The sequence below is a fragment of the Pygoscelis adeliae genome, unplaced genomic scaffold (assembly GCF_000699105.1).
Source record: "Pygoscelis adeliae isolate BGI_AS28 unplaced genomic scaffold, ASM69910v1 Scaffold267, whole genome shotgun sequence".
In the NCBI taxonomy this organism is placed as follows: domain Eukaryota; kingdom Metazoa; phylum Chordata; class Aves; order Sphenisciformes; family Spheniscidae; genus Pygoscelis; species Pygoscelis adeliae.
This window is the reverse complement of record NW_008825150.1, coordinates 4,790,735-4,803,456: the sequence shown is the minus strand read 5'-3', so window position 1 is coordinate 4,803,456 and position 12,722 is coordinate 4,790,735. Positions and strand designations below refer to the sequence as shown.

Sequence of the window (12,722 nt, the reverse complement as noted above, 5' to 3'; positions counted from 1 at the left end):
TAATTGAGATATAGAACATAATCAGGTAGTTTCAGGACTGAGTGGTGATTGCTGTTTTCCCAGTTCTATTTTGTATAAATATAATTAAAATTGCCGTTACGTAGGTTCTAGAATAGAGGTACTGCAACCTCCTAGTTAGTTTTCTCACTAAAATGCTGCAGAATTATAATTTTCTTTATTTCTGATTATTGATTTGGCATGGACTGGAACTACTCCAAGAAAAGGTATTGTTGGAAATCTTTTCCCCCAGATGATCTATAGTTTGAGCAGTCTCAGTTAATGCTTCATATCTGAGAAGAGAAACCTCGTGTGAAAAAGGTAGTAAGGGAACCCAAAGCTCGGTTCTTGTAGCTCCCAGGTAAATGTCTTTCACTGTAAGGAACCTTTTTTCTTAAGTAAATATTCAAAACATTTTATGAAAATGGAAGATATCCAGCACGGAGACTGTGGAAATCCCAAATGAGATTATGGAGTATTTGCCCAATGCTGCATCCCACTAGAGCAAATATGGTAGTTCCCATTTCCTTGGCACTGGCTGAGGTCTTCAATTTTCTGTTCAACCAAGGTTGCTATCTTGTTAAGAAATAGAAAGAGACACCACCTTCACCTTTCTGAGGATTTTTTTAAGTCAACCAAAGAAATATTTTTAGCTAATGGTTGTTTGTGTTGAAGAAAAAAATGTTGATTCATATTTGACTGGATTTTTTTGTGTTTGAATCAGCTGCTATTATTTTCAAATTTAAGTGGAATGTCAGACTTCCTTAGTAATATGATATTCAACTATAAGAAACATCAGAGGATATGGCCCACAAAATAACCAAAAGTCCTGATTAATCAAAGTTTAGGAAACTGAAATGAATGGCAATCACAAATTAGGAACATTAGTTATAGCATGTTGCATGATAACCTTTAACGTAGCACATTTCTAGGGCACTATTTTATTTGAGATTTTAATAATAAATGCACCTAATTTGAAGTAAAAAAGCTCAATTATTTTTATTTATTTTGTTGTTAGAGTTGTAAAAGTAATGCTTTGTGTTATTCTGATGGTTCTAACAGTCACACCACAGATGCATTTGGCCCTTTGCCTTTTGGATTATAAGCAAGTCGTAGAATGTTGTTGTTTGAAAGCTAAAGTAAATCAGGCTGTTATGAATTGCTAAATGCAAGATCAAACCCATAATCCTCTTTGGACAACTGCTAGGAAAAGAAGAAAAAAAAAAGTACAACTGTGAACCATGTTTTTCAGGCAGAACAGAATTTCTTGATTTTTTTAATCATATTCTTGCAGGTTAGCTGGTGAGTTTAAGAAGCTGTTATCGTCAGGAATTAAGACAATTACACTTATCAGTAGATGGGAAATGTTAGCATCAGGAATTGAAAGAAAATACTTGGATATTTCTGTACTGATTGTTACCTCCATTTGACATAAAAGTCTTGGCTGAGACAACATAGAACTAACAATTAGGTCTTGTAAGATAATAGATTGGGAAATTTACCACAAAAGTTTTATAGAAGACTTGTTTTTCTCTGATTGTCCTAAAGAGCAGATGCAATCCTTTTTGCAGCACTTTGGCTCTATCACAGGTACAGCAAAAAATAAAGCAGCTTCAGTGTAGACACAACAGCTTCCAGTAACAGGGTGCTGATACTTAAGGCAAGAGTGTCCTCACAGCGTTTCCCTAGACATTCATTTTGGGTGCATGCGTGCTGCACAAATACAAGGCTGAAAATGCTTAAGAGAGCTGATATAAGTCACTAACACAGCACCAAAACTATTAACATTTGATCTTTTCATCAAAAGCTTCTTCATATAATATAGTAAAATGGATTTGGAGGTAAATAAATTCTTTTTTCTGAAAATGTTTGTAGTTGGAATAAAAATTGTGAGCTATTAGGTACAGGGGAATAGCATAGCTCACCTTCAGCAGTTCAAAAAGGAGGAGAGTAGGATGGGGTGAAGATTATTTTATAGGGACATTGAAGCAGGGATATTCTACTCCTTTCATTGTCTTTTTTTAAAAGGCTGAAGCTTGATGAAAGCTAATTTAAATGTCTTTGGTGTATTTTTAGGTGTCTTAGGGATAACTCACCACTGAGAGGTGTGATTTAGCTGAATCCAGTGAAAATGTGAGCTCACTTAATGATCAGGATGGAAGTTCTGCAAAGGGAACACCCTTAAGTCCTCCTTGGCTTTACAATATGCGGAGTTGTCAGTAACTCCTTCAGAGCCTCAGCTATCGCAGCTTACAGAGTTATTCTGAGCTTCTGCACAGAGTGCACCAAGCAAAAATTTACTGACCTAAGCGCACTCTGCACTTGCATGAGGAATTATCTATTCAGGATAACAGAGCACTAGGCTGAGGTTTCATATATTTGAAAGACTCTGGCAAAATTTAATAAATTCATCCTGAGCACTTGTGTTCTATCATTGTTGCAGATTCTGTAGAGAAAGGTGAAAAGACAGCTGTGAAAACAGTTATATGGAAGGAGGTTATGAAAAATACTATTACCTACTTTGTAAATTAAGGAGATTTTAAATTAAGGAGATTTAAATTAAGAAATTTGTAAATTCCCCTAACCTTACCTGGATTAGCCATCTAATCCAAAAAGATCATCTGGGATCATTGAGTGAAGTAGGATAAATAGATTCAAAAGGCAATTTGTCCTCCCTATGTTACTCTTCTGTCAGCATAGGGAGAATCACTCTCCAGAGGTACTCATCTGCCTTCATAGAATCATAGAATCATGGAATAGTCACTGACGATGGAGCAGCCCACACTGGCAGACTGGTTTCTATGGAAAACAAATAAAAATATACATACATATTGGGAAAATTGTGGGGTTTTCTTGCAAAAATCAAAGACTTTTCCTCTTGCACTTTAGCCAAACATCTCTAGCCAATCTTCCCCGCTCCATTTTATACTCTTTCCTCTGGGCCTTTCAACACAGACACGGAAACCAGATCAGTGCATTCCTTTTTGCAGAAATCTTTGTGGCAGTGCAGACTATTTCCATGCTACAGCCTCTGCCTCCCCTCGTTTTCTTTTCTGTAGGCTAACAACTCTAATTCAGTCACACCTAAACTGGACACAACACTCACACCGAGTCTTCACTGGAACACAGGGAGGACAAATGATTATTTTGTGTCATTTCCAGGCTCCATTTCTTTTCACAATTTGTAATTAAAAGTTTGCTATTTTAAGAACAGTTTATCACATTCAGATTGTGATTCTCTATAACATTTATATCCTTTTCCTTCTGATTGTAACTACACTCTGTGCATCCAAAAAAGACCTTTGTTCACCTTTTTCACTTAAGTTTTTCATGGAAATATTTATAAGATCTCAGATTATTATTATCAAGCATATTTTGGTTGTTCTGAAAAAATTTTACAAAGGGTAAAAAACATTCCTCTTACCCTTTTCTAACATTATGCAAGTCTTTATTTGAAATTAATTTTGCTATAATTCCTACCATTCCTGTTTTTAAGAATGGAGATCACCATCTAAAATAACCAATTCTTCTCAAGTACCTGCTTGTACCTTATCCTTGTGAATTTCTCTATGCTTTAGGTACCAGTGTTCCTATAATTCCTAATAAATGTTATTCATCTGTAATGCCATCTTTAATTTCAGCAGTCTTCTTTACAGTGGTGGGGTTTTTTTTTTTCTTCTTTGCTTCTTTCTTAGAGGGTAAAGGAAAAAGGAGAAATCCTCTTCATGACTTCAGAAAAACAGGAGAGTTGATGCTCATTAAAATAAACAAAACACTGGAAGTAAAAACCAAGCTGTTAAATACCACTGAGCAATGTGCCAAGAGATGCAGCAGGAACAAAGGCCTTTCATTCACTTGCAAGTAAGTTATGTATCTCTATTTTTTTTTCCTAATGGTACCTATATAATTCTCTTTGGCCAAAGGTCTGTCTGTAATTGTCATCAGTGGTAGCTTGTACTGAGGACAACCTAAAGACTGTGCTTTTATGGTTTCCATGATCTTGTTCTACCTGTCCAGAGAGTGTTAGTCTTTTCTGAAGCTTTATCTGAATTGTTCTGTCTCCTTATCTTGTCCAATCTGTAATCTTTTCCATAACATAGGTGAAAAAATGTACGCATGTTAAGATGTGGATGACTTGTGCTGCACTGTAGTGTTCGGTGAACATTTCTGAGATTTTTTTGTCTCTTATAAAATGGTTATTGTCACACATCACAGCTGCAGTATTTCAGCACCACTTCAGACCATATTCTGTCTCCATTTTTTGCACATTACTCCCACTGAAATCAATGGGAACCTCACACATGGAACACAGATACATGCACTGCTGAAGTTCACTGGCAAGTACTACAAATCTGATACAATGGAATCGAACCTTCTGGGCTGCACAATCACTACAAGTATACGATAGCTATTCTTCAGCATCTGCTGTCTCTTCGAAACACATCATGCAGCTGATTGCTTGTCTGCCTTGTACATGTTCTCTACTATTTTTTGGAACAAATCACTATTATTTTTCCTGTGTATTAGACTTAAATTATCACCCTGGCCTCTCTTAGTCTAGACCATTAGCAATAAATGAAAGGACATGAACGCCGGAGAATCTTGGAGAGAATGGATGACTTCTGTACTGGTGAGTACTGGGCTAAATGTGAGCCTGATCTTGAAACATAAAAAAGTTTTGACAATCACTACAAATGGAAGCTAGACCAAATGTGATAACAAAAGCTCTTCCTTGGCAGAAAAGATCCTCGACTGTAATTTCATCCTTCTTTAAGCCTTTAATTCCAGTGTTGCAAGATCTAGTTTGTATCATTTTGTACTTTGACTATTTATATATGTAAACAATGAGCAGAGCTTACTTATTTCTGTTAGAAAATTGTTCCAGGCAGTAATATTTTTCACATGGTACACGCCACTCCTTTTCCTACTGGCAGAGCTTCCATGATAGCATTGCCAAGTGGATCAGGTTGTATTCAATACAGCAAGAGATCCTGGACTTCTGATAGTCAGCAGTGAGGAGTATTATGAAATAAGGTTTCAAAGCATAAAAAAATTCTGAATGACACCAAGCAAACAACAATTCTATATTTCAACATCTGCTTAGGAATATTGTCTCAAGCTAGTTGTACCTGCGCTGGCTGGTATGTTTTACGTTCTGAAAATAAAAAGTGGGTTAATATATTTGTTGATTCTATTTTATATGAATAATAATCTAGAATCTCTCTGAATTTTTATTACTTTCTCATTTGTGAAGAATTTTTTTCTGTTGGGACAGTGCCTGATGGATTAATTAAGGGGCAAATTCTCTCTGCAGTAATCAGTCATAAAGCAACATAGAGGAGCCATGGGGACTTGGAGAACACATCCTGGAAGAATCCTACTCACAGATAACAGAATAGCAATCAGTCATGTAACTATTTTGCACTGCTGATGAAAAAGAATTGCAAATCTGACTAATTGTGCTGGGAATCTGCAATTTTCCCCAACACTTTTTTAGCAAGGAAGGCTAACAGCAGAGGTGTAGGTGGTTAGGTCTTGCCTGTGCTACCACTATGCAGCAGAGCAAGAGGGATTTTCTGTATCTGGGAACATTCTTGTGGTTTCCCATTTGGCCCCAGATGAGTCCTGTTGTAGCATGCATAGTTCTTTGATGCTACTGTAAACACATATTTGACATGTGTTCCCTTTTAAAAGAATCAGTGATTACTAATGTTTCCCTTGTATTCCTAGGATCCCCAGTCTTTAACTTCATACCAGCATATGGTTACTACAAGGTGATATTTGTTGCCAACTTAAATTAAAACCAATTAGTTTACTGGTTGTTGTAGGAGCATTTTAAAATAAGAAGAGAAGTAACACAAAATGGCATTTTAAATACTTGAAATATAAGACTTGGATTTTCCTTTGTTTATTGACATTTTCGTGGCTTGATTCTGATGCTCCATATCCATGCAGTAGTTGTCCATCACTTGGGTCACAGCACTGATGTTTCATTTTCTGGATGCAAACTCAATTTCTTTAAGTATTAAGATCAAATAAAATAGAAATACTTTGTAACATAATTGTGACAATAGCACTGGAAGCTGCAACCCCTGGGTCTGTGCCCTGTGAGGTACACAAGCAGGAAGAGGCGTGGGTTTCTTTTCTGCCAGAAAGTGGTAAAGTAGCAGATTTCAGGCACTACAGACTTAAAAAGGATCAGCCATTCCTTATTTTCGGGGGGGGAACAAACAAAAAACAACTTTTGATTTATTTATGATAAGTTTCTGTATCACTTGCAAGGAAATTGTATTATATTCGATAATCATTAATCCTTGCTGGTTTTAACTCTGACACCTTTTTGTTGGAGCTAATATATGTCCCTTCTCAGAATGGACCTTTCCTCTTTTCCCTTGCTATCATGCTTGCACAGATCTTGATCATTTCCAACTGAGATACAAGATCCTTATCTAAACTTTTCTTCTTCATAACACTATTCCTAAAACCCCCATCAAAATACCCCTTAGATTCACTTACCTTGTCTTTTTGACTTCGTAACTCCCTGTGCATTTCTGCCTTCCCTATCAGCTTTATCAACCTGCTGCTAACCTGTTCTTACTCCTTTGTTTCACCTCCATTTGCAGTCCATTACTCCCACGGTTTTCCTGCAGTCAGCCTTGCAGCATTTCCCACTACATTTCTTATGGATGAGAAAAAGATAGTATAGTTACTATTTTATTGGCTATGCAGATGACTTTTGTAGACATGTCACTTCTGTACCTACAAAGCTGTGCCTGTCTTATCCTTTGTTATCTGCTTAATTTCTGGAGTGTCTTTGTATTTACATAGAAAGGGATTCCAGTATAGACCACGGGATTCCAGTATCTGATCAGAAAATCTACTGACTATCTCAGTACAAATAACAGCAACAAAAATTGTTGTGATCGGCAGTACCAGTGAAGAAAGTCCAAGAATTTGCTTAAATATGTTGACTTTGGAAGTGTAAAACCCCTCCAGATTTGGGTCCAAGAAAAGATTGTTAGAAACTTTTATGTGCAGAAGTGGCTGAAGCCAAACTGGAAAGAAACCAAAAGGCAACTGAAAGGCAAAAACTGAAAGAAATGTTTGTAAACAGTGCATTCTGCATTACCACTTTAGGAGGGAGGAGGGGAAAGGAGAATGTAATTGGAAAGGCAGGAAAGGTCAAGGGTATTTTTGTGAAGATGGAGTTAGAGGCATTTGGATACGCTCATATTTGAGAACCAGCCAGGAGAGAACAGAAGGCTGAACAAGGGCAGAAGGATGAAGGTTAGCAGGTTGGAAACATTTGGAGTCAACAGAGTAGGGAGAGCAGTTGGATGAAAAATCTGTTTGGTGATGGAAACGATAATGAAGAGGATGTTTGAAAGAGAGAAGAGTGGGGAGGTTGGATAGGATCTTGTAATATTTTTAACTGAAGCCAGCAAGTTCTCACACAGAAAAATTTGTATGACGAGCGGAATTAAATGAAGATCAAAGAGCTTTGATTTGGGGGATGTAGTGCTCAGGAATATGGCACAGCCAAAGTATGGATGAAGTGTAGGAAGTCTGTGTGTCTTTTGGATATGGTCAAGTAGCGTTAAAATGCCTTCTCAGGTCAGAATAAAATATCTCAGAAGGTTTGGGATGACTGACAGAAATGTAGAATTTACGGTGGTCTAGAGACAATAGTATCATGTCAGTGATTTTTTTACTTGGTTCTAATGAGAAATTAAGGGGAAAAAGAATTTTCAGTGGTTTGTTTTTGTTTTGGTTTTGGATTTTTTTGTCTTATTGGAATAACTGTTGGCCCCACTCAGGCAGTCAAATGTGTTTTTAAAATCCTTTAATATATTTTACCTACACTTAAGGAATTTCCTTTCAAAATGATGTTAGGAGAAAAAGGTCTGCACATTTCATTTAAAATATTGAAAGAAAGTGTTTTTACTCTTCTGTTTTCTGTTTGTCTGTCTTGCCCCCCCAAAATCCACTCAATTCAGCACACATTGTATTCTGTCCTTGAAAGCAGTTAAAAATAAGAGAAAAAAAGAAAACAAAAGCAAAGCAAGGACAAGCTGTAGGTACACTATCACAGTTTAGATTATTCATAAAAATAAAAATAATCTTGTTTTTAAACAGCTCTGTTGTTCTAGGCAAGAAACAGACTCCTTGTGCTTGAATTTTCCTCAAGCCATCGGTGTGAGACACTTAACTATTTCAGAGGCATATTATAAGCAGAGCAAAGATGTTTTAGAGTCTTCTTTTTTATTCCCCAGAAAGCAGCACAACTGAAGACACAAACGCTCTCTCAGTCACATTTATCTCACTTTTAAAATAAAGATCTTAAATGACAAGGAAACTCTTAGATTAGTGTGAACAACCAAGCTGGTATTTAATGTAATGGTCACATCAATTTAATTTCTTTGTTTCTTTGTTCTTGTCAGCACAGTTGCGGGTTTAAATAGTAATTTGGGCTGTTTCTCTGACTTTCCCAGTAAAAATAAATCCGATGTCATTGCATGCTCCTTGGCAGGCCATGTGTCATTATTAAAAACCACACAGATTTTTTTCTCATCCAGATTTTCTTTGCAGGGCCTTTGCTTATGACAGAGTTACAAAACGATGCCATTGGTTATCCTTCAACAGCTTGACAAATGGTGTGAGAAAGAAGCAAGACCATGCGTTTGATCTGTATGAAAAGAAGGGTAACTGATTTATTTACTGATTTTGTTTTTCCAGCTATGGAAGGGAAAAAAGCTGAAGTCAGTCAGTGACTTTTTAGCTGTAGGAGCATTCTGGGCATGGGATGGTTTTACGCATTCTGAAAGCTGTGTCCTACAGTTTTATTTACAAATATCCTGGGTTTGCTGTCATGCAAGTTTGTCTACATACTTTCTGGTATTTAATGTAATGGTCACATCAATTTAATTTCTTTGTTTCTTTGTTCTTGTCAGCACAGTTGCGGGTTTAAATAGTAATTTGGGCTGTTTCTCTGACTTTCCCAGTAAAAATAAATCCGATGTCATTGCATGCTCCTTGGCAGGCCATGTGTCATTATTAAAAACCACACAGAGATTTTTTTCTCATCCAGATTTTCTTTGCAGGGCCTTTGCTTATGACAGAGTTACAAAACGATGCCATTGGTTATCCTTCAACAGCTTGACAAATGGTGTGAGAAAGAAGCAAGACCATGCGTTTGATCTGTATGAAAAGAAGGGTAACTGATTTATTTACTGATTTTGTTTTTCCAGCTATGGAAGGGAAAAAAGCTGAAGTCAGTCAGTGACTTTTTGGCTGTAGGAGCATTCTGGGCATGGGATGGTTTTACGCATTCTGAAAGCTGTGTCCTACAGTTTTATTTACAAATATCCTGGGTTTGCTGTCATGCAAGTTTGTCTACATACTTTCTCTTGCTCAATTTTCCAGCCTACATATTTGCCTACCATCATATGTACTAGTTTGAAGTGCTACTTCAGTTTACTACTTAAAAGCTCAGTTGTATGAGTTACTGCTATTGACTTAATATTGCTTTTATTTACCTCATTAATGAGTGGGGGACTTAAATCCTCAGACATGGACTTTTGGTCAATCAAACACTTTGGAAACATTTTCAGTAGCTTTCTTTGGGAAGTTAATGATCAATATTTTGAAAAAAAAAAGACAAGAACATATGTGGACAATTAAACAGTATTTTGAATAATTAAGTATTTAAAGGCTATCAAAAATATATTATTTTTATTTGAAAACTGATGATGAGCTTTAATTTTAAATACATTAACCAAACCCCTAATTTTCTTCTCTTTTCTTTCAATAGACTATGTCAGGAATTGTATCATCGGGAAAGGAGCAGACTACAAAGGAACGATATCTGTTACCAAAAGTGGTATCCAATGTCAAGCCTGGAATTCAATGATCCCCCATGAGCACAGGTAAGAGTTCAGGAGCAGAGACAATGGGAATAGTGCTCAGACAGCTTCCATAAAGCATGGTTTGACTTATTAGCAGACAAAGAATTTATGAGAAAACTGACCTTAGACAACAAAATCTCTTAGGTGTATTCTTGCCTTTCCCCAAGAGATGCTGTTCTCCAGATCCCAGAAAATCCTTACCTTCTTGGGCTTTCTCCAAAGAGGTCTGTCCTAATGCCAGCCTGTGTGTCTGGATCCCTTCCTTTCCTGTGTCAGTTTTTTTAGCTGTTTATATCCTTTTGATCTCTTAGCTACTGGCAGAAACAAAATATCTGCATAACTTCAGCCTGGGGTCTGGAAGTTTATCTCTGTTTTTCAATAGACTCCCAGGAAATGGGTAATTTTAAAAAATACATTATTAGGAAGTGAGGGATACTAGGGATATTAGCCCACCTATTTGATCAGTATGTAATTATTGTTACTATATTCTGCATGGTTACTATTAATTCTCCATTATTTGTAGAATATGTTAAACTCTATAAAGCACTTAGACCAGACAACAAATACATGGAAAGGACTGAACGAATTATTGAAATCCTTTCCTTCAGAGCATATGAGCAATAACTAAAGACTGATGCAGCAGGTATGGGACTTAACTTTTGAGTTTAAGACCTGATATAATGAGGAACTGAGGCTATATCTATGCCTTGAGAGTAGACTTAGTTCAGCTATATTGGCTAAGGCAAAAGAGAAGAAATCCAAAAACTGAAGCCAGTAAGAGTAATGGTAAAAACAGATTCAACCACAATAAACGTTGCTGGAAACTAGCAAAAGGACTGCAAAGTGCTGGTCTACTCTTCGACCATTTCTCTTTGAACCTTTTTGTGTTGGCTTTAGCCATGTAGATAATAAACCCTTAAGAGTCAAAACCAAAGTGTCCTCTCATCCATAAGCTTCCTATCCACCTTGCTGCCTTTTGCTCTGGACTCCCAGCACCAGCACTTCGTTTAGGAGGAGCCAAGCTGGAGATTGCTAGTGAGGAACTGGGCCGTGCACTGCTCAGTCCTGTCCTGACCAAATCTATCCAGTGTGCAAGATGATATCTTGGAATAACATTAAAAGGCAAAGGACACTTGGGTTCTCTCCTCTTATGATGTGTTACAAAGTTGAGCCTCAGGCTTGGTCTTGACTGGACTTGGCTGCTTATAATATAGATGGTAGTGTGCCTGAGTTTCAGTGTGGGACCAGACCCGCTCTTACTTGTGAATGTATGATATATACCATCAGCTCCCACAGCAATGACCTCTTGAGACTCAACACCTTGAAGTATAGAATCTTCATCTTTTAGAAATGAAAGAATTCTCAATAACTACAGCTTAAGTAAAAATGAGCATTCATTCTATATAATATACATATGACTATATAATTAAAGAAAAAATTGTCTGGATAGTATATATTATCACTAAATTGCATTTTAATATACAGCATACACAGCTTTATCTAATACATTTGGACAGCCACTCTTCTATGATGTATTTTATGAGAATGACTTTTCTCCTGCCTTGTGCAATAAGTTTAATTCTTAAAAGGTCACTGGATAAATGAGGCGGCTGCATGCTAATTTTGTTTTTCAACATCAGAAAATATGATTTCATCATCAGAGACATGAGGGAGATGGGAAGAAGCAGACAGTAGTGGTGTGTTTGGAACTTATTAGTGTGAAACGCTTAGATTTTTAGGTCAGTTTTTCTCAACATCTGATTATCACAAAGTGCCATTGGAAAATAAATCCCTTTTTCATATGCAAGGGAGAAATGTACTTTACTGATTTTTCGTTATCTTTCTAGAAAGAATTGAAATAACTTCAGACTTTAAACTTGTGCTTGGATTTAACAAATTATATTTTTATTTATTTGTATACCAGTAGAACCTGGAGACTCCCAACCGAAATCAGGGTCCCATTATTTTTGTCTCCATCCTAGTGCAGATTACAAGACTAACTTTTTTTTTTTTGCTCTTAAGAGTGTTTTATCTAAATGGATAAAACCAATGCAAAAAGGGTTCAAAGCGAAATGGTCAAAGAGTAGACCAGTACTTCACAGGCTTTTAGCTAGTTTCCATGACTTTTGCTGTGATTGAATCGGTTTTTACCATTACTCTTACTGGCTTTAGTTTTTGGCTTTCTTCTTTTTTTGAACTAAATCAACACACAGTTTTAGGAGTGGCTCTATCTTCCATTTCTGCATGGGTCTTTACTGCATCTCACCTTTTCCTCCCTCAAGAATGTTGCTTCAGTACCTGTATATTTGACCCATCTTGAGTTTATAATGCTATTCATTTTGACATTTTTTAATGTTCTGACAGCATATCTGACGTAATTTGAAATGCCTTTTCCCTATATTTTCTAATGTCCATAATTTCTGAGCAGAAAGATTTTCCAGCAGGAAAATTAAATAAAATTTTCTAATATGCACTGACATACTACATTAACACATACACAGGTTGCAGTGTCCCATCAGAAAAGTTTGCCCAGGGCTGTCTTTAGCTAAGAAAAAAATTGAGAGATTTATATTACAAGACTACAGAGGAAAAACAGAAGCAACAATTTTATAAGCAACAGTAATGACATAAAAATTATTCTCTTCAAGCACCAAAAGTAAGAAAAGCACTTTTAAATAATGCTTCCACATTGCTTTGACTAAAACCACAGTGTAATTAACAGAGGTATTTTCCACTTCATTTAGTTCAAAGATTTCATTAATAGGAATAAAACATGATAAAAATGTCACATGTCAGAATTTTCCTTTTGTTTCTCTCTCT

At 36.4% G+C, this 12,722-nt stretch overlaps 1 protein-coding gene across 1 annotated transcript in view; it reads left to right on the top strand.

The window, feature by feature from the left end:
* The first annotated feature begins 507 nt into the window (after positions 1–507).
* Positions 508–12,722, top strand: part of HGF (hepatocyte growth factor (hepapoietin A; scatter factor)) — a 50,228-nt gene continuing 38,013 nt past the window's right edge. The window contains exons 1-4 of the mRNA XM_009328360.1: positions 508–540; positions 3,695–3,858; positions 8,587–8,699; positions 9,809–9,923. Of these exons, the coding sequence (XP_009326635.1) occupies positions 508–540; positions 3,695–3,858; positions 8,587–8,699; positions 9,809–9,923 (425 nt within the window). The remainder of the gene's footprint in view (positions 541–3,694; positions 3,859–8,586; positions 8,700–9,808; positions 9,924–12,722) is intronic.